A 22,104-nucleotide genomic window follows, 5' to 3' on the forward strand; every position below is an offset into this window, starting at 1 on the left:
TTTCTATTTATTTTGTCTTCTTTAATTTATTTCATCAATGTTTTATAGTTTTCATTGTAGAAATCTTTCACTTCTTTGGTTAATTTCTACATATTTAACTTTATTTGTGGCTCTTGTAAATGGGATTACTTTTTTTGATTTCAAGATTGCTTGTTGTTGGCATATAGAAATGCTACTGATTTCTGTACATTGATTTTGTATCCTGCAACTTTACTGAATTGGTTTATCAGTTCTAATAGCTTTTTGATGGAGTCTTTAGGTTTTTTCAAATATAAGATCATATCATCTGTAAAAAAGGATAATTTGACTTCTCCCTTTCTGATTCGGATGCCTTTTCTTTCTTTTGTTTGATTGCTCTAGCTAGGATTTCTAGTATGATATTGAGTAACAGTGGTGAAAGTGGGCATCCTTGTTGTGTTTCAGATCTTAGAGGAAAGGCTTTCCATTTTTCCTCATTCAGTATGATACTAGCTGTGGGTCTGTCATACATGGCTTTTATTCTTTTGAGGTATGTTTCTTCTCTACCCAATTTTTTGAGAGATTTTTTTTTTTAATCATGAAGTGATGTTGAATTTCATCAAATGCTTTTTCAGCATGTCCTGAAATGATCATTTAGTTTTTGTCCTTCATTCTGTTGATAATGATGTATCACACTGACTAATTTGCATATGATGAACCATCCTGGCATTCCTGGGATAAATCCCACTTGATCATAATGAATGATCTTTTTTGCTGAATTTGGTTTTCTAGTATTTTGTTGAGGATTTCTGCATTAATATTCATCAGGGATACTGGTCTTTAGTTTTCTTTTTTTTGATGTTTCTGTGATTTTGACATCAGAGTAATAAATACTGGCCTTGTAGAAAGAGTTTGGAAGCATTCCTTCCTCCTCTATTTTTTGGAATAGTTTGAGTAGGATTAGTATTAGTTGTTCTTTAAATGTTTGGTAGAATTCATCAGTGAAGCCCTCTGGTCCTGGGCTTTTCTTTATTGGGAGACATTTTTTTTTTTTTTTTTTTTTGAGACAGAGTTTCACTCTTGTTGCCCAGGCTGGAGTGCAGTGGCATAATCTCGGCTCACCGCAACCTCCATCTCCCAGGTTGAAGCAGTTCTCCTGCCTTAGCCTCCCGAGTAGCTGGGATTACAGGCATGCACCACCACGCCCAGATAATTTTGTATTTTTAGTAGAGACGGGGTTTCTCCATGTTGAGGCTGGTCTTGAACTCCTGACCTCAGGTGATCCACCCGCCTCGGCCTCCCAAAGTGCTGGGATTACAGGTGTGAGCCACCGCGCCCGGCCGGGAGACTTTATTATAGCTTCAATCTCATCACTTGCTAATGGTCTGTTTTGGTTTTGGATTTCTTCATGGTTCAATCTTGGTAGGTTGCATGTGTCTCAAAACTTATCCATTTCCTCTAGTAAAAAGGTTTTAATGACACTATTGCCGTTACCACATCTCAGCAAATTATTTTATGTAGTTCACAAAGTCTTTTTATATTGACGATTTGAGCCTCATAAGGATCTGCGAACATTAAAATACCACCATATATATCTCAAAGTTCAGTTAAGGTACTCTATTCTTTGTATTTTTCTCCTTTATGTCTTTGCTTATGCTATTTTCTTGGTCCACCTTTTTCTCTACTCTACATGTTCTAATCTTTTCCATCTTTCAAGGGCCATGTTAAATTTTAGCTGCTCTAAAAAACAGCTAATCCCCACAGACAAGTAACAGTCATTTCTCCCTCCTCTGAACTCCATCAATGACAATGGTGATAATAGTGGCCAACATTTATGAAGCATTTACTACGTACCAGGCAGCATGTTAAGTGCTTTTGTTATCTTCTATCCTCTTGATCACTCTCTGTCTTGTACTGTAGATAGTTGTATAGGCATCTTTTCCCCCCTACAAGCTTACAGAGTCCTTAGACAAAATTGATGTCTTAGCCATTACTGCTTTCTCCCAATCCTAGCACAGGGCCTGGCACAGAGCAAGTGCTACACAAATATTTGTTTAATGAATGAATAGGCAGGCGGGCAGAGTTAACGTTTACCTTTGCTTGAACAAATGGTTTTCAAGCACCCTTAAACACTTGAAAAGCACTCATTTATAGCCACATAATAAATGGACTAAATCACAAATCATTCCTTATCTTTTCATGACACAGGTTTCCAGAACTTTGGCTAGAACACATTTTATTATTGTCATCTATGGATGTGAAAATGAAAAACACAAATGTATATAACATCAAACTTGTTTTTGTATACAAATATTCTTGAGTTCACAAGTCTTTTCCAACCAATCAGCATTATCCAGGCTTTATAAGTTCCTCTCTTCAGTGTAGTTGTAAGGATTGCAAACTCTTTTACTGTGGGTCCACTGCTTCCTGGCTTTGTTGCCATAGTGCCTAGCACGGTTAGGAATACTGTAAATGATTACTGATTAAGTTAACAGCCCATGTTGGTTTCAATTTATAATCACTCATTATTATGCTGATCCTATTAGTTCTGCTAAGGAGTCAGCACCTTAAGGGGGACACAATGAGCCTCAACCAATTACAGCAATTGAGCTCCTGCCCTGAGATTTGAAAACCATCGTTTTCTCTTTACTTGTAGGACCAAGAATAGAAAACTGTTAACAGTAAAGGCCAAAGAAATAGGCATTTCATTTTTTTTGAGACGGAGTCTCGCACTGTCACCCAGGCTGGAGTGCAGTGGTGCCATCTCGGCTCACTGCAACCTCCGCCTCCTGGGTTCAAGCAATTCTCCTGCCTCAGCCTCCCAAATAGCTGGGATTACAGGTGCCTGCCACCACTCTCAGCTAATTTTTGTATTTTTAGTAGACATGGGGTTTCACCATGTTGGCCAGGCTGGTCTTGAACTTCTGACCTCAGGTGATCCGCCTGCCTCAGCCTCCCAAAGTGCTGGGATTACCTGAGCCACCACACCTGGCCAGAAATAGGCATTTCTGAGAGTCCCATTACAGACTGTTGAATTTTGCTTAAGTGACTAAGAATCATTTGTTAACAATATTAAAATTCTGGAGCAATTCTGACATAAAATCAATCCTTTCATCAGAGGATCACAATTTCAATTTTTACTTAAAAAAATGCAAGTTCATTGTTCAAAACTAAGCCTGGTACAAGTCATCAGCTATTGCTTTTCTATCCCAAGTTAAAACAAAGACTAACAGCACAAATTCTGACATCCAAATTGTGTTCTGGAAAACCTAGGTAAAAATTTGGCTAGGTAAGGTGGCTCAGGCCTATAATCCTAACACTTTGGGAGGCTGAGGTGGGTGGATCATCTGAAGTCAGGAGTTTGAGACCAGCCTGGCCAACATGGTGAAACTCCATCTCTACTAAAAATACAAAAATTAGCCAGGCATGGTGGCAAGCGCCTGTAATCCCAGCTATTCGGGAGGCTGAGGCAGGAGAATAGCTTGAACCCAGGAAGCAGAGGTTACAGTGAGCCGAGATGGCGCCACTGCACTCCAGCCTGGGCGACAGAGCAAGACTCCGTCTCAAAAAAAAAAAAGAAAAGAAAGGAAAAGAAAATCTAGGTAAAAATTAGAAGATTAAGGGCACAATAGGAGAGTAGTGCAAAGGCAGACTAGCGGTAATCACCATCACAAAGGCTGGGCCACCAGCAGACTGCAGTGTTTACTCAAAGCCTGGAGATATCAATTAGTCCCCTTAATTATCTCAGGCTCTGCCATCACAAGAGGCAATTTTTGAAGCCCTCTCTAGCTCCTCTTCCTCTTTCACTCCTGTCACAAAAGGGCTAGGAGGACAAAGCCTTCCTTGACTCTGGTTCTGGCTAGCTTCTCGTAGCCAAAATAGACATTATGTGAATTACTCCAATAAAGCAAAAACCACACTACCTTTCCTCTTAGACATGGCTATGACCTACAGCAGAAACTCTATTTAATGCATGCAACAAAATGCTTGTCACTGTCATTTATAGTTTAGAAATATAATTTTCATGAAGAAATAAGCAGGAGAAAACAATCTGTAAATATCAGAAGTAAATGAATCTGAGGAGGTAGAAAAAACTCCCTGTATTCCTGTGGTCTGGTGGTGTTCAGGAAATGCTGGGAGACTGAAGGATGAGACAAAGAACAACAATAAGGGGTCATTTTTCTCAGCTCTTTCAGAGAAGTAGCTTACACTGATACTGCAAATAATTTCCTAGGTAAATTAAGCCAGGAAACCACCTGGACCTTCTTTCTAGAATAATCTGTTTTTGTAGTAAGTCCTACTAACAGAAGTTTGCTAAGCAATTGAGGTTAGAGAAGGAAATTATAATGGAGATAAATAGATTAAGAATTCTTAAAAACCATCAAGAGTAAATCACTGTTTAAAATCCAGTTGTATGTGTACATACAAGGAATTATATTTCATATACATAATAAAATATATAGTAATTAAAAAAATTTAAAATGTATCAGATGTGTAAACATGTAATTTATCAGATGTATAAATATATAATAAATATAAAATTTTGAGTGGTAGACAGTATAGTCTCCAAGTTTGAGAAAATAAGCAGTTTTTCTTAGTGGAAATATAAGTTTGGTCCTAGGCATGCCTGAAGATTATCCAAGTAGACCAAAGTTTATATATATATGTATATGTACATGATAATCTTATATCATATATAATAACCCTTAGGCATGTCTAGGACCAAACTCATATTTCTACTATGAAGAACTGTTTATATTTCCTAATTTGGAGACTGTGCTATCTACCATTCAAAATTTTATAGTCAGAAACCTGGGAGTCATTCTAGATGCTTCCCTTCCTTTCACCCCCCACATCATGAAACCCTATGCCATCTTCCCTACATTTGTTCTACTCCCTCGTAATGTATTTGCTCATCTCTATTTTCATTGACCTTACTGGCCCTCAACATGTCTCACTTGGATTATGCAAGAGCTTCTTTACTAATCCTTCTGCCTCTAGGCTTGTGCCATTCCAGTCATCTCTGTGCTTCTTAGGAGTGATCATTCTTTAACGGAAATTTGATCCTGTCCTCCCTCTCAAGCAACTTTAGCACCCTTTGACAGCTCTAGTCTAGCTCTTGTAGCCCTTTGCACCGCCCAAGAACTAACATTTATGGAGCTCATTTAATACCTCATCTCCTGCCGCTCTCCACAGTTGCCCAATTGCACAGCTACATCAAACTAAACATGACGCTAAGTCTTGTATGTCCATATCTCTTGGTTTGGGCTGCCCTAAAAGCAGACCCTGAAAAAATAATATGGGGGCAAATAGATTATTTGTGAGGATGTAGAGAAGAGAAACAGGGAAGGGAGAAAACTCAATCAAGGATGTGTTAAAGAACAGGTTATGGGCCAGGTGCACCTGGCACTTTGGGAGGCCTAGGTGGGTGGAGCACTTGAGGTCAGGAGTTCGAGACCAGACTGGCCAACATGGTGAAACCCCATCTCTACTAAAAATACCAAAATTGGCCAGGAGTGGTGGCCTGTGCCTGTAATCCAAGCCACTCAGCTGGTGAGGCAGGAGAATCGCTTGAACATGGGAGGCAGAGGTTGCAGTGAGCTGAGATAGTGCCACTGTACTCCAGTCTGGGTGACAGAGTGAGTAAGATTCAGTCTCAAAAACAAAACAAAACAAAACAAACAAACAAACAAAAAACAGGTTAGGGCTGAGGATCCTGTGAGAACTATACAGAATATACTCAGAATTGTACTACTGAACATTAGGGAAGCAGGGGTATTATCTACCAATTTATTGTTTGTATTATCTACCAATTTATTAACGCCACTACTGGAGGTGTTAAACTCCTCTGCACTCTAGCAAATAGCTCCTTGTCCAGAGAACGTCCTGAGGCAGAGAAATACAGAAAGCCATTGGCAGATGACCTCCAGGTGAACCAAAGGCACCAATAACATCTGGTATACCACATAATGTACATATCATGTCCTTTTTCTCAATTGATTTTTTTCCTTCCACTTGTCTTGGATTCTGCCTATGGAAGCCTTTTTTGACCTCCTCTGTAAGTGCTTTACTTCCTTTTCTGTGCAAATTCTCTTCTGCTATAACTATTACTTTATAAGTCTGACCCCACACTAGACTCTTGGCTCCCTGAGGGCACTATCTTTAGTATCTACCTAACTTGGTGTTTGGCACAGGACAGATGCTCAGTGTCTTCAGGACAAGAGCACGACTGTGTGCATTAAAGAGAAGAAGATCCTATTTCCATGTTCCATATGTAATTGAGAAAATTTTCAAAGAAATGAAATATATGCTTCTACATCCTGAATAACATAAAGTCAAGCAGAAGGAGTACCAAGCTAGAAATCTCAGGACCTGATTCAAGTCAGTTTGGCTCAGTTGCTTTTCCTACAAAAAACAAGTGACGGTGAATGACCCTTAGGTTTCTTTTAAATTCCATAGATTTCAAGTGACTGAATCTGCGTGTAAGTGAAAGCTGAAGCCCACAGACTGTACAGCAATCACATATGGAAATGCTTATATTTGTGATATTGATCTGGATTCGAGAAAATACAGGTGACACAGACTTGAGATGCTGGCAGGTTTGTAATGTAATGAACACAGGGAAACTGTGTGTTCAAAAAGAGACAGGGTCAGCACAGGTCTCCTGCCTGAGAGGACACCTCCATGGAGGGGCCTGGCCATTGCACAGGAACTAGCTGGGCAGCATGGTGGCCTCCAACCTGGCAGGTGCCACTGTTCCAGATGGACAGTGTTTGGTATGCCAACCTCCGTGTAGTATGGCACTACCTGATCCTACATAGGCCACAGACCCACAAAAAGTCACTTCCCGAGCTCTCACTGAAGGTAGGCTTGGTCTACATTTCTTGATGGGAAGAGACTAACTTCGAACACTGAATACAGGCATGCTTGGCTTCCCTGACTTCTCTAGACAGTCTTAATTGTATTAGAATGTGACTGGTGGTGAGGGACTGGGTAAGAGTAAGGAAGGATAGGTGGGCTTAGGAGTCCTATGTATAATGAACTAAAAAATGTTGAGGATGTTCATTTTAGAATACAGTTTCCCCCTCTTAAAATGTTCTGAATATAGTCACTGGTATTCTGTGAACACTGAATATAGATGGATAATATTTCCTTAAGAAGCTAGACTTTAGAAGCTTCGACTGGACAAATTCCTAAAAATACAAAACACATAATTAAAAAATAGGTAATACATATGTGCTGTTTAGAATTAATTATAAGAAAATTATTTGACTGAACATCCTCAATATGCCTAAGGGATATGTCATTTTCCTATCACAAAAACGGAGGCACTATTATCAACGATTCTTACTTGGTGAGGGATGGGTTGGGGAGAAGACAAGAAGACCAAGAGGGTTACTTGTGTCCTTCCTAGAGAATTATTGTTTTTGAGGACAGTCGCAGGGTGGGATGGGGTAGGATGGAGTAGGATGGGGTAGGGTAGTCTAAACAGCCAACCAGGCCAGTAGTAGTCCCTGGCACGCTGGCTTTCACTGTGCCCATGGGTCATGTGTGACTTCAGGGACCTATTGTTTTGGATGGCTCCCTTCCCTTATTCATGGAAGTACTCTGGAAGAAGGGACAGAGGGAAAATAAATAAACCTAGCAGCCTATAACTGAAAGCACATGAATGACGGTAATGAGCACTTGCAGGCTGTACTGTGTAGGGCTGACAGCTTGGCTTGGTCTGGTCTAGGCTTTGTTTCCTTCAATGACTGAAGAAGAATCACTGGACTCCTCTGGATCTCAGTGGAAGAGGGACTGGATGACCTCTTAGGTCTCTTCTAGCAATGATAGTCAAATTTATGACACCAACAAGAAAAAAAGACTCTGGTGAGAGTGTGTGGCCCAGAAAAATGAGAAATTAATATACATCTCAATACAGAAAGCCAATGATGGGGAAAGAAGAAAGAGGAAAGATGGCCAAGATGACCACTTGAATTTCTATGAAATGACCCTAGAATGGGCAAAATTCAAGAGATGTTCCAAAAGTTGAGTCTAGATTGAGATCAAGTAGATGCCTTACCTTCCAGTGACAGCAAAGCACAGTGTACACATTGCATGTAAGAGTCCTGCGGCATGCTGCAGAAATATGGCCATCTTGGGATTCTCATCCACTGGGCCTTGCACCGAGAGGAAGCAGGCACACAGTTTGTCAATCAGACCCATGTTCACCACGTAGCTAGATGTGGGGGAGAAATGCATGTTATCAATATGAATAGGCCAGCAACATCTTCACCTTCAATGATAAATGTTACCATACACAGGCTTGGACCCCTCAAACAAGTAGACACAACACAAGTTTGAGTAAAGCATCTCAAGTAAAAATTTCCTTAGATTTACTCCTGAATAATCAGCTCTTTCTGTAAGTATTTTTTTCTCTCTTCTTTCTTTTGGTTATTTGAATACTATTTTTCAAGAAAAAAATGAATGACAATGATTATCTAGTCATTCTTACTGGTCTAAAGAGTCTAACAACAAGTGAAATGATTTATAATGACCTTTATGCTCTTAAAAACTGTTCCTTTTTAAAGTACTAGGGAGCCCCAGTGCAAGGATTTAGAAGACACAGTACAATGATTCAACGCGGACACTCTTGTTACAACTTACACTTTTTTTTTTTTTTTTTTAAAGAGACAGGGTCTCACTCTGTCACCCAGGCTGGAGTGCAGAGACATGATCATAGCTCACTACAACTCTAACCTACTGGGCTCAAGAGATCCTTCTGCCTCAGTCTCGCAAGTAGTTGGGACTACATGCGTGTACCACCATGTGCAGTTAATGTTTTATTTTTTATTTGTAGAAATAGGGTTTTGCTATATTGCCCAGGCTCTTCTTGAACTTCTGGCCTGAAGCGATCCTCCTGCCTTGGCCTCCCAAAGTGCTACAATTACAGGCATGGGCCACCATGCCTGGCCACAACTTAAACTTCTAAAGCCAGTTGTAGGTTCTCTATTTTTAAAGACTCTATCACCATTAACAGCATAACAAACAGTGAGAATCTAATTGCTTTTACTGAAAAGTACCAGTCCTGAGGGTTGACAACAACATTTAAGACATCATTTCCATCTTTTCAGTACAAAAAACAGTTTTCTACAGCTGTTTGTAAACTGGACTGACAACAGTAACTCTATTATTAATCCACAGAGCAGCAATCATTGAAAAGAATATTTTAAAACTATAAAAGACCTTGTAGATAAATCAACCTTGGTCTAGAAATTCAATGCTACTGCACTGACATGTATGAGAAGGGTAGGACTACAAATATAGCAGTTCTGCAAATCAACATGTTAACTTTCAGAGATATACACAAAGGAATTGAGGTTTTGGTGTGTAAGTGCACTACAGTCCCCACCACTATTCATTTACCAACACAGGTTTTTGTAAAAGGAAGGATAAACTGATGAATAATTCATGTTTGGAGCCATTCCAAGTTTACTACGTTGAAGGTACAAAATAGTGCCTCCTTTCATCTTTTACATTAGAATATGTATCTACCTGGGCTACTGAGCACTCCTACAGTTTTAAAATTGGGAAGTATGAAATGATGACCACTAGACCTCTTCTAGTAAAGGAAATTGATAGACTGATATATATACACACTGAGAATCTTATTACAATCTGATTTAACAAAATTAGACTTTTAAAAACTGGCTTTTACATTTGCACAGAACTCTTCAATTTAGAAAGTGTTTTGTCTGTAGCCAGACACGGTGGATCACACCTGTAATCCCAGGACTTTAGGAGGCTGAGGCAGGTGGATCACTTGAGGTCAGGAGTTTGAGACCAGCCTGGCCAATATGCTAAAAATACAAAAATTAGCCAGGCATGATGGCTGGAACCTGTAGTCCCAGTTACTCAGGAGGCTGAGGCAGGGAATCACTTGAACCCGGGAAGTCGAAGTTGCAGTAAGCCAAGATCATGCCATTGCACTCCAGCCTGGGGAACAAAGTGAGACTCCATCTCAAGAAAAAAAAATCAAGTGTTTTGACTGGGTACAGTAGCTTACGCTTGTAATCCCCGCACTTTGGGAGGCTGAGGCAGGAGGACTGCTTGAGCCCAGAAGTTTGAGACTGGCCTGGGCAACATAGTGAGACCCTGTCTACGCGCGCACACACACACACACACACACACACACACACACACACACATTAGCAAACAAAATAAAAGAAAGTGTTTTATCTTAGTCATCCCAATGAATTATCCCAAGAACACCATTAGGGAGCAGACTGTAAAAGCTTTGGTTTTTATCTGCCCAGCACATTCTCCTCTCCTATTCCATATGGTCCTGGGGGCGTTGTTAAAGATGCTACCCGCTTGCTAATGCAGGAGTGAGCATGTGCTTCAGGACAGTCAAAGTACTCATCACCTTGGCCATAATGACTGGTTCCAGGATGAGTATATGACCTAGGGAGGACCACTCAACATCTTCTGTGGAATTAATATATGACCATAGGAAAAATATCTTTCCACTGGGGATATCTAAACTAAAATGTGTAACTCTGGGGGTGCTGGTAGTCAACTTGTTACATGGAGAACATCTGCTTAGAGAATAAAGCCAAGTAGAGATAAGTAGAATTGAAAGAAAGAAACAAAGCTGTAATGGCATATGGGGACGCATTCTGAGAACTGCATCATTAGGCAACTTTGTCATTGTGCAAACATCATAGAGTGTACTTACGCAAATTTAGATAGTATAGACTAACCCAGGCTATATGGGATAGCCTATTGTTCCCAGGCTACAAACATATACAGTATGTTACTGCAGGGAACAATGCAGGCAACTGTAACACAATGGTAAGTATTTGTGTATCTAACCATAGAAAGGGTACAGTAAAAATACAGTATTGTAATCTTACAAGACCGCTATTGTATATGTGGTCTGTTGTTGACTGAGAAGTCATTATGTAGTGCATTACTATACTTAGAGCCTTGGCATCTAGTTCAAACCTTGACCTTCCCAGGTACACAAGCCATTTTATTATTGTTTTACTTATGTTGTTTCAGGCTAAGGTTCTAAAAGAGTTCTAACCAGAGTGAAAACTTGTTTTTTCTGATTATAGTGGTAATATAGGCTCATTATAGAAATTTATATAGTAAAGAAAAGCAGAAAAATAAGTAGAAAAAGTTGGCCATAATTTCACCGTTTAAAGACAATCACAGTTTGATAATTTTCCTTTCATGTTTTTCTATTTGATTCTTTCTCCACATGATTGACATTATACCGAATTTCATTCAATGACTAGGCCCCTTCTATGTAATGAAAACATCTTGGTTAAGCATTATATTTTAAATCTTTAAAAATTGTATTATTGAAAAGTTAACATAAACCATAAAAAATTGACAGAATAGGATGACAAATACCCATGCATTCATCACACAGCCTTGACTACCATCAACCCATGGCCAATCCTATCTGTCCACACCCATCCTGCATAAAGTTTAAGCAAATTCAAGGCATATTATTTCATTTGTAAATGTTTCCATTTCTATCTCTAAAAAGAAATCACTTAAAAAAAACAAAACCACAACATCATTATCACATCTAAAAATCACCATTTCTTAATATCACCAAATAACTGGTGTTCAAATTTCTAAATGTACCATAAATGTCTTAATATTTTAAATAGTTTTTTTAAAAATTAGAATCCAAACAAGAACCACACATTGTGACTGGATAATATGACTTAAGTCTCTTTTTAATCTGTTAGCTACCCTCCACCTTTTTAACCCCCCTTTGAAAATGTATGTATTTGTTGACGAAACCTGGTTGTTTATCCTATACACTTTCCCACAAGTTGAATTTTGCTGATTATATCCCTGTGGTGTCACATAACATTTTTTGGAACTATTTATTTCCTGTAAAATGATCTAGGTTCTAGAGGTCTGACTGGATACATAAACATCATTTTTAATGATTGAATAATATTCTACCAGTGGAATGTTTTTGCAACTTTTGGTTGTTTTCAATATTCCTTATTATAAACCATGCGGTGCCAAACATTTTGAGTAGAAAACCTTGCCAGATTTCAGACTATTTTCCACAAGTGGAATTACTGAGTCAAACGGTATGCATATTTTTAGGGCTCTTGATATACATAGCCACATTATATTCAAGAAACATTAAATCAATTTATAGTCTCACCAGCAAGGTATGAGAAAACCAGTTCACTATGTGGAGGCTGGTATGACTATCCCCATTTGACAGACAAGGAGACTGATGCTCAAGGAAGGCAACGCATAAGCTCAAGCAGGACAGCTGGAACATTCTATGGTTTTCTGACTCCTGATAAGAGGGTCCTTTGCACTGAATTCACTGCTTTTCTGTGGCATTTTTTGGGTCCTTACTGAGGTCTAAAGTGATCACACAAAGCTTCAAAACCATGTAGTCTCAAGATGAAAATGGCTTAGCTAGGTTTCCGGTACCATCCTTGAAACAGCCAGAAAGGAGGAAAGACTACAAAATGAGCAAAGAGATAAAAAGCATTGTAAAGCCAAGGCAAACTAAAACAACCACTTGTTGAGTGGTTGGTCCTTTCTGAGTATCGTCTCCTATGGTTACTGGGCCATCTACGGTGCCTACTAATGAGTCAGTCTAATGTTTTTCTAAATTGCCTATGTCTTGAAAACTGCATGGACAATCTTTAAATGACTGGCTAAGAAGATGCTTAAACTAAATGGCTCTAAAAGGTCAGTGTAGAGAAATTCATTTTGTCAATCTCATCGTTTTGAGGGAAAAATATGGAACTTTCTAATGAATACTGGGGTCAAAAGCAACATATCTTTTGCATTGTAACTGTTAGGCTGAAATTATAATGTTGAGACTATTACCACACCCAGGATGAAAAGCTTTAATACAGAAAACTTCCTAGTCTTCTTGGAACACACATCCTGGGAAAGAAACATGCTGCTGTAAATGATACAGTAAATGGGTCTCTCCATTTGCTTTGCCATTTGAAATTTAAAATGAGTCCCTTTGCAGCTTTCTGTCATTGGACTTTACAAACAGAAAGGGATATTTAGAAACATATACGTGTGTGTGTGTGTGTGTGTGTGTGTGTGTGTGTATACAATGTTCACTGTTTGGGTGATGGGTTCACTACAAGCCCAAACTTCACCATCAGGTAATATATCCATGTATTATGTACCCTCTGAATCTATTAAAAAAAAACACCAAAATGAGTTATTGTTTCTTTGTCCATCCTTGTCTACCTATCCACTCTCACATTTCAACCAAAATGTTGCTTATTAGGGTTCTATCCCTGAACTAAATTTAGTAAAGTCATGCAATTCCATGGCTTCAACTATCCTTGATATGTTAATAATAATTCCCAATTCTATCTCAAGGCCTACTTTTGTTTTTCTTTTAGAGACAGGGTCTCACTCTATCGCCCAGGCTGGAGTATAGTGATGCAATCATGGCTCACTGCTGGACTCAAGGGTCCTCCCACCTCAGCCTCCTGAGTAGCTGAGACTACAGGTGCATGCCATCAGGCCTGGATAATTTTTTTTTTTTTTTTTGTAGAGACAGGGTTTTGCCTTGTTGCCTAGTCTGGTCTTGACTCCTCCTGGACTCAAGCGAGCTGCCCTCCTCAGCCTCCCAAAGTGCTGGGATGATAGGCATGAGCCATGGCATCCGGCCTACTTCTTTTCTGAACTTCTTTATTTTCCCTTGGGGGTCCCAAGGCACCCCTATATTTGTATGTTCAAATAAAACCTCATTATCTCTTCTGAAATCTCCTTCTCCCACTATTCTTGTCCAAATGAATGTCATTATTCATCTCAGTAATGCAAGAAATTTTAAGATAACCATTTGTAATCATGCATTCATCCACTCAATTATTTCTAAGTATGATGCTGATGCTAACCTTAAGGACCTCTTAACATTGTAGCTGACACATAATTTCTACATTACTACGATTAATTCTATAATAAACGTATGTTCAAAGTATTACTACCATATAGCAGAAGTGCCAAATTTTGGCTTAACGGGCCAGGGCTAGCTTCTCAAAAGAGGTGGCATCTTCATATTTTTAAATGAATTCATCAGGTAGACAAGGCCCAAGGCTGAGGTAGATAGAAGCTAATTCTACCTCTAAAATAGTCCTAAATCCTTCTTGCTTCCACTCTAATTGTTATTGCTATAGTTTGGTCAAGGTCACATCCTATCAGGCTAAGTTACTGTGTGATATTAGAAACAAGGCCTGACCTGAGTCTCAGCCTCTTTATATCTACCCCACTAGTAAAGTTGGTTCCTTCATATATGGCTAATGAATGTTTTCCTTCAGTTTAGAAGTGTTCTATTCTTGCTCTGTTGTTTTTTTTTTTTCTGTTGTACTTCTCCTGTTACCTTATTTGAGAAGATCAATTATTCAACATTTTAATTCTGTTGTCTATCCTTCACATCTCTTGTCTTCTTGCTAATCACATTTGTGATAACCTTTGTCGTTTCTCTCTGCTTTCACTGTGATTAATAATCAACTGCTTTCTCTTGAGATATATTCCAAATAATAAATGCACAAAACTTAAGTGTTTGGTTTGACAAGTTTTGAAGACCACATAAATCTACATAACCATCAATAAAAACAAGATACAGAATATACTCATCATCACAGAAAGTTCCCTTGTTTTCTATCCAATCCTTTCCTATCTCCATATAAAGGAAATCATTCAAAATGTTCTCTTTTATATCTGTCTCTGGCTAAGCATGATGTTTTTGAGATTTATTCATGTTGGTGCATGGGACAATAATTCCTTTCTTTTTATTGTTGATTAGTATCGTACTGTATGAATACAGGTTGAGCATGCCCAACCTGAAAATACAAAATCCTCCCAAACCCAAAACTTTCTGAGTATCAACATGATGCTCAAGAGAAATGCTCATTGGAGCATTTCAGATTTTGGATTTTCAGATTTGGGATGTTCAACTGGCAAGTATAATGCAAATACTCAAAATCCCTTCCCCGCCCAAGTCCAAAATCCAAAACACTCTGGTCTCAAGCATTTCAGATAAGGCATACTCAACCTGTATGCTATGATTTGTTTGTTCCTTCTCTTGTTGATGGATGTATATGTTATTTACAGTTTTTAGTTATTATAAATAAGACTGCTATGAAAATCCATGGGAAAGTCTTTTGGTGAACATGTGTTTTCATTTCTATTGGGTAAATACCTAAGAGTAGAATTGTTGAGTCATAGAATAGATGTGTTTAAATTTACAAATTGCTAGAGTTCTTCAAAGTGGTCATTTCATTTCATTCTCCCAGAAACAATGTATTAGATCTCCAGTTGTTCTATATCCTTACCAAAATCTGGTATCATCAATCTTTTTTATTTTAGCCATTTTATCGGATTTGAAACAGTATCTTGGTATAATTTTATTTTACATTTCCCTGATAACTAACATACTGAACACCTTTCCATGTGCTAAGTAGTTATTTGTGTATCTTTCCATGTGTTAAATAGTTATTTGCGTATTTGTATCCAAATAAATCTTTCCCCATTCCATGAGTGCAAAGACATATATAGTCCCATATTTTCTGCTAGAAGTCTTATGGTCACAACTTTTGTGTTTAGATCTATGATCCATCTCAAATTAATTTTGTATATAACAAGAGGTTACTTTTCTTCCATATGGATATCCAGTTGTTCTAGCACCATTCATTAAAAGAACTTTCCTTTCCCTATTAAATTAATCTGATCCCTTGATCAGAAATTGACTGACGACAGATTGCTAGAGGTTGTGGGGGAAGGAGGAATGATAGATGGGGTTATATGATACTGTACTGATGAATACATGTCATTATACATTTGTCAAAATCCCTAAGATATTTAACACCAAGAGTGAACCTTAATGTAAACTATGGACTTTAGGGTGATAATGACATCAATGTAGGTTCACTGACTGTAACAAATATACCACTCTAATGAGGCCTACTGGAGGCTGTACATGTGTGTGGCCAGGGGGTTTATGGAAATACTCTATAGTTTCCACTCAATTTTGCTGTGAACTTTTAAAACTGCTCTAAAAAACAGTGTATGTTTTTTTCAAAGCCTAATCAGCTCCCCCACCCCAAATAATTGGACCGTATTTGTGTGGGTCTATTTCTGTGCCCTCAATTCCATTTTGACCTATTGATCAATCTTATACCAATACCAGACTGTCTTGATTAGCATAACTCTGTAGTAAGTCCCCAAATCAGCCAAGTCCTCTGACTTATTATGCTTTTTCAAAATTGTTTTGGCTGTGTTAGAGCCTTAACTTTTCCATAGAAATCTTAGAGCTGACTTGTAAATTTATTTCTAAAGCCTGCTGGGATTTTGATTAGGATTGCATGGAGTCTATAAATTAATTTGGGGAAAAATAATGTTTTAGCAATATTGAGTCTTCTGATCCATGGATATTATATACATCTTTGTTTATTTAGGTCTTTAATTTCTCTCGGTAATGCTTTGTAGAGGTGTTGCTTTACTTTCATGAGATTTACTCAGAGGTATTTGATATTTTCTGATGCTTTTTATAAATGGTATTGTTTTTTAAATTTTGATTTCTATTTGTTGCTATACATAGCGAAACAACTGATTTTTGCGGAAGTTATATTTGTATATTCAAACCTTGCTTAAATCTTACTTATCAGCTCTATTAAATAGTCATTTTTTTTCTTGGTAGATTACATAGTTTTCTATACGTGCAATCATGAGACTGCAAATAACAATAGTTTTATTTTGTCCTTTACAAACTTTATGCCTTTTCTTTTTCCACTTCTTACTGAACCAGCTAGAACTTTCAATACAGTGCTGAATAGAAGTGATGAGGGTAAACAGTCTGTGTATTCCTAATCTTAAAGGAAAAGTGTTTATTATTATGTATGATTTAGCTGTTTTTCCCATCTATTCCTAATTTGCTGTTTATTTTATTATCATGAAGTGGTGTTACATTTTTTTCATTTTTTCTGCATCTACTAAGATGATCATAGTTTCCTTTTGTTGAGGTCAGTGCCAGGAGATAATCCTCAAAAGGTCTGACATTTTTGCATGTCTTGTGAGCAGATGAACTAACAGCTTTCGTTCTAGACTATGTTTTCCAGAATGTTTGTATGGGGAATGGTCTTGGAAAATGGTGATGATGTCTTCCTTTAGAGCAAAGGTCAGGTATGTTGGCTGTCCAGTATAGAAAGTTAGTGTCTACCTCCCAGGCAAAGGTTGAACAGGTCTATTTTTAGCCCATTTTAAAGATTGGGGTTTCCTAAGATTGTGGGGGTTTCCTCAGCTGTGATGTAAACTCACTGCACGTGCAACATCCATCTGGGCCCACCCTGTGTTGTTTCCGTGGGACCTGGGGGTAAGAAAAACTGATGAGAACATCAAGTTCAAATTGCTTGCTGTCTGTGAGTAATGAGGTCCCTTGTCTCTGACTAGGAGTCTTGTATCTTTTGCCAGCATCCATGAAACTGTGTGGGCTAACTTGTTAGCCTGCAAAAAGGGCAAAATCTATGAACTTTCATGGTTCTTGATAAGTTAATATGGCAATTTCTAAATGTTAAAACTAACCTTGCATTCCTAGAATAAATCTCATATTGTCATGATCCTTTTATATATTGCTGAATTTAATTGCTAATATTTTGTTAAAAATTGCTACATTTATGTTCACGAGGAATGTTGATCTGTAATTTTCTTTTTTGGAATATCTTTGTCAGATTTCGGTATTAAGGTTATACTGGCATCATAAAACAAGCTGGCAAGTATTCCCTCCTCTCCCTTGAGAGAGTTTGTGTATGATTGGCATTATTTTTCCCTTAAGTGCTTTGTAGAATTTAGAAGTAAAGCCATCTGTACCCAAAGTTTTCTTTGTGGAAAGTTAAAGAAAGTAGATTTCTGTTTTGGTGGAATAACATCAATTTACCGTTCAAATAGCTCAGAAAACCTCAAGCAGAATGGGAACTACATTAAAGCTGATCATGTCAAACTGCTGAAACTCAAATATAAATAAAAAATCTTGAATGCAGCTGGAGGAAAAAAAAGACACAACCTACAGGGGAAAAATGACATAAATGAAGGCTGATTTCTTATAAGAAACGATGGAAGCCAGAAGACCATGGAATGACATCTTTAAAGTGCTTAAAGGAAAAAAAAAACGGTCAAGGATGGAAAAGAACAAACAGTTATGTGAGAAATTAATATTAAACAAACTAGACTTCAAAGCAAGGAGTATTTAACACCAATAAAGAGGAATAATAATAAAAGGGCCATCTGAAAGACATAACAGTCTAATAGAGTTTCAAAATACTTGAAGCAAAATCACACTAATTAAATGGAGACAGATCCACAGTCACAGTTGGAGATTTTTAACACTCCTATTTTGCTAATTGTTAGAACTGGAAAAAAATTAAGAATATAGAATTATGTTGTTCAGTATAGTAGTAATTAGCTTTATGTGTTTACTGAAGTTTATTTGATAGATTTGCTCTTTCAGTCCTTTCAACGATTTTGTAAGCACCTAATTCTGTTTTATATCCTTTTCTGCTTAAAATAGCTACGATGGCTTCATTTTCTACAACTAAATCCAGACTGATACAATGACTGACAAACAATGCTCAACCTCACTAGTGATAAAGTCAGTGTAATGAAGATGACAAAAACAAAACATTGCATAGCTATCAGACTGACCAAAACACTAGCAAGGATATGGGGAAATGGAAACTGCAATTTTTTTGACGATGGGAACTAAAATTTGTACAATTACTTTAAAGAACAATTTGGTGTTAAATTGTTGAATATCTTTGTCAGATTATGGTTTTAAGGTATCATTTTTTTGGTATTTGGTATAAATTTTTGTCAGCAAATATTTAACAGTATTTTCTGATAAAAGTTGAACATGCATTTATTATATCATCCATAAATTACTCCTTTAGGTATATACCCTTGAGAAACTCTGTACAAGTACAGAAAAAGACTTTTATAAAGACATTTACTACCTCACTGCTTGAAATAGTCAAAAGGAATAAACTATTGCCCTGAGGTGGAAAATAGATAAATTTGGGAATTTATTCACAGAATAGAATCTGAAGAGCAGTTAAAACGAATTAGCTAGATCTATATGAATCAACATAAATAAATATAAAAAAAGTTAAAACATGTTTAATTGCATAAAAATAACAATTGGCAAAATAATATCATAGCATTTATGTAAATTTAAAAAACCATTAAAAGTAGAATATGTTGTTTATGGAGATAGATACACACACATACACACATATAAAAAATACATGAAATGATATACACAAACTCTTAACAGTGATTTACCACTTGGGAGAGAGTAAGGGGAAAGGACAGGGAAGGGGGTGGGGAGGCAGTTGTATCTGCAACAGTTGGTTTCTTAACAACAAGGAAAAGATCTAAACCTAAGACAAATATGGAAAATCTTATCAGTTAACAATTGTTGGTACACAGATATCTATAATTTTATTTTGTGTATGTTGACAATATTTCATAATAAAATAATAGAAAATGTAAATATTAAAAATGGCAATAATGACTGTGTGAAAAAGCATTTGCAATATTAAGATGAAGCGTTAATGTTCTGAATATATAAATAATTTTTATAATTAAAACATTTCAACACCTCCAATAGTAGAAAAATGGGCTAAGTATATAACGAAGCAACTTACAAAATAATAAAAATGGCCAGTGAACATTAAAAAATATTCCCCATCACTAGCAATATAAAAGTTAAATACTGGCTAGGCGCAGTGGCTCACACCTGTAATCCCAGCACTTTGGAAGGCTGAGGCAGGTGGATCACTAGAGGTCAGGAGTTCAAGACCAGCCTGGCCAATATGGTGAAACCCTGCCGCTACTAAACAAACAAACAAACAAACAAACAAAAAAAAGACAAAAATTAGCCAGGCGAGATGGCACATGCTTGTAATCCCAGCTACTCAGGAGGCTGAGGCAGGAGAATCACTTGAACCCAGGAGGCGGAGGTTGCAGTGAGCTGAGATCATGCCACTGCATTCCAGCCTGGGTGGCAGAGCGAGACTCCATCTCAAGAAAAAAAAAAGTTAAATATTTTCATCTCTCTGTTTGGCTAAGGTTTAAAAAGAATGATGATACCCAATATTGTCTAGGTTGAGGGTACAAGGACATACTCATGGGTACTCTTTGTGTAGGTCAATCTGGCAATATGGATCAAAATTCTTAAGGCATATTCTCTGACCCAGAAATTCTACTTTTCAACATCCATCATAAGAAAATGATCAATTATATGAAAACAGAAAAAAAAAAAAAGGAAAAGAGGAGCATACAAAGATGTTCTTCAGTGTTATCTGAAAATGTAAAAAACTAAAATACACTTATACGTGTAATAATAGGTTACCTGAAGCAAATCATTCCTAAGTAGTGAAATACTTGGAAAACCAGTAGAAATTAATTTGCAAGTTTCTATTGACTTGAAAAAGTGAATTAAAAAAGTATATGATATGTTGGGTGTGGTGGCTTGCACCTGTAATCCCAGCTACGCTGGAGGTTGAGGCAGAAGGACTGCTTGAGGCCAGGAGTTGAGTTACAGTGAGCTATGATCATGCCACTGCACTCCAGCCTGGGTGACAGCACACACACCCTGTCTCTAAAAAAATAAAAAATAAAGTTTAAAAAAGCACATTATAAAAGAGTATTTACAGGTATTATATTTAAATAAAATAACTACATATATACACTAAAAAACACAAACCCAGTAATTATCTTTGGGTGGTGGTATTAAAGATAGTCTGTATGTGTTAAAAAAACAAAAAAACAAAAAATTGTACTCTTCTGTGTTTTCCAAATTATTTTTGTCATTGAGCACATAGTAATTTTATAATTAGAAAAAAGAACTTATTTTAAAAGGTGGTGGTAGAGAGACAGATACATCATCTGCTGCTGCAAGACAGCTTGAACACCTGAAGTAAAGAAAGCAATGGAGTGAGGGTGAGAGTTTTGAAAAATATTTACAAGGCAGGATCAATAGGTGCTGGAGGATTAACTGAATATTGGCTTGGTAAAAGACTGAGAGATCTAGCTTAAGTAACTTAATAGGACATTGCTGTCATTGATAAGGTCAGAGGACACAGGAAGAGGAGCTCCTTTGGGTGGACAGATAATGTATTAAGCTTTGAACTATGGAGTCTGAGGTACCTGTGGTACATCCTGGTGGCTAGATATGTGGTCAGGGTCTGGTGGCCAGGAAAGTGCTAGGCTAAAATTTCTCCTTGAATACATGTCTTATGTTTGATAACTTAGATTCTAAAAGGCTGGTGACCAGGCGTGGTGGCTCATGCCTGTAATCCCAGAACTTTGGGAGGCCGAGGTGGGCGGATCACGAGGTCAAGAGATCGAGGCCATCCTGGCCAACATGGTGAAACCCTGTCTCTACTAAAAATACAAAAATTAGCTGGGCGTGGTGGTGCGTGCCTATAGTCCCAGCTACTCGGGAGGCTGAGGCAGAAGAATGGCTTGAACCCGGGAGGTGGAGGTTTCAGTGAGCCGAGATCGCGCCTCTGCACTCCAGCCTGGCAACAGAGCAAGACTCCGGCTCAAAAAAAAAAAAAAAAAAAAAAAAATTCAGAGATTAATGTGGTCAAGGGGTGTCAGCAAGATGACTAATTAGAGTTGCCTGGTGGTTGTCCCCCTCCACCCCAACAGGAAGTGACCAAAACAACAAGCGAACAATGATATTTTGACTGTAGTGACTGAAGAAGTACACTGGAGAATACTAGAGGGGCAGCAAAATCCCTGTGGAGCATTAAAGCCCAGGATACCACCACAGACAGGGGAAAGGCATCCTGCCTCTGCCACACTGTCTTCCCTGCTGGGATTAGCTCAGAGTCAGGGAGGATTTCTCACAGGGAAAAAGTAAGCTGGAGATTCCCAGCAGTCCTCATTGCCACCACAAATGCCAGCAAATCTTGCTACAGGAGAATCTCCCAGTACTCATAGGACCCAAATCTAGTTTGGAGAGTAGCTGGGAATTTGTAAACCTGAACTCTCTCAGAGTAGGATCCCATGTTGGGCACTCCCCACCTCTGTAACCTAAGTTGTCACAGCACAGATCATCTTGGAACCAGACCCACT

General features: G+C 37.9%; 1 protein-coding gene across 28 annotated transcripts in view; it reads right to left on the reverse strand.

Annotated features, from left to right (window-relative positions):
• The window catches only part of SCAPER (S-phase cyclin A associated protein in the ER), a 555,380-nt gene that overhangs the window by 48,762 nt on the left and 484,514 nt on the right, over positions 1-22,104 (reverse strand). For all 28 annotated transcript variants that reach the window (NM_001374332.1, XM_063716003.1, XM_063715996.1 and 25 more), the window contains 1 exon segment: positions 8,024-8,179. In NM_001374332.1, coding sequence (NP_001361261.1) covers positions 8,024-8,179 — 156 coding nt within the window.

The sequence above is a fragment of the Pongo abelii genome, chromosome 16 (assembly GCF_028885655.2).
Source record: "Pongo abelii isolate AG06213 chromosome 16, NHGRI_mPonAbe1-v2.0_pri, whole genome shotgun sequence".
In the NCBI taxonomy this organism is placed as follows: domain Eukaryota; kingdom Metazoa; phylum Chordata; class Mammalia; order Primates; family Hominidae; genus Pongo; species Pongo abelii.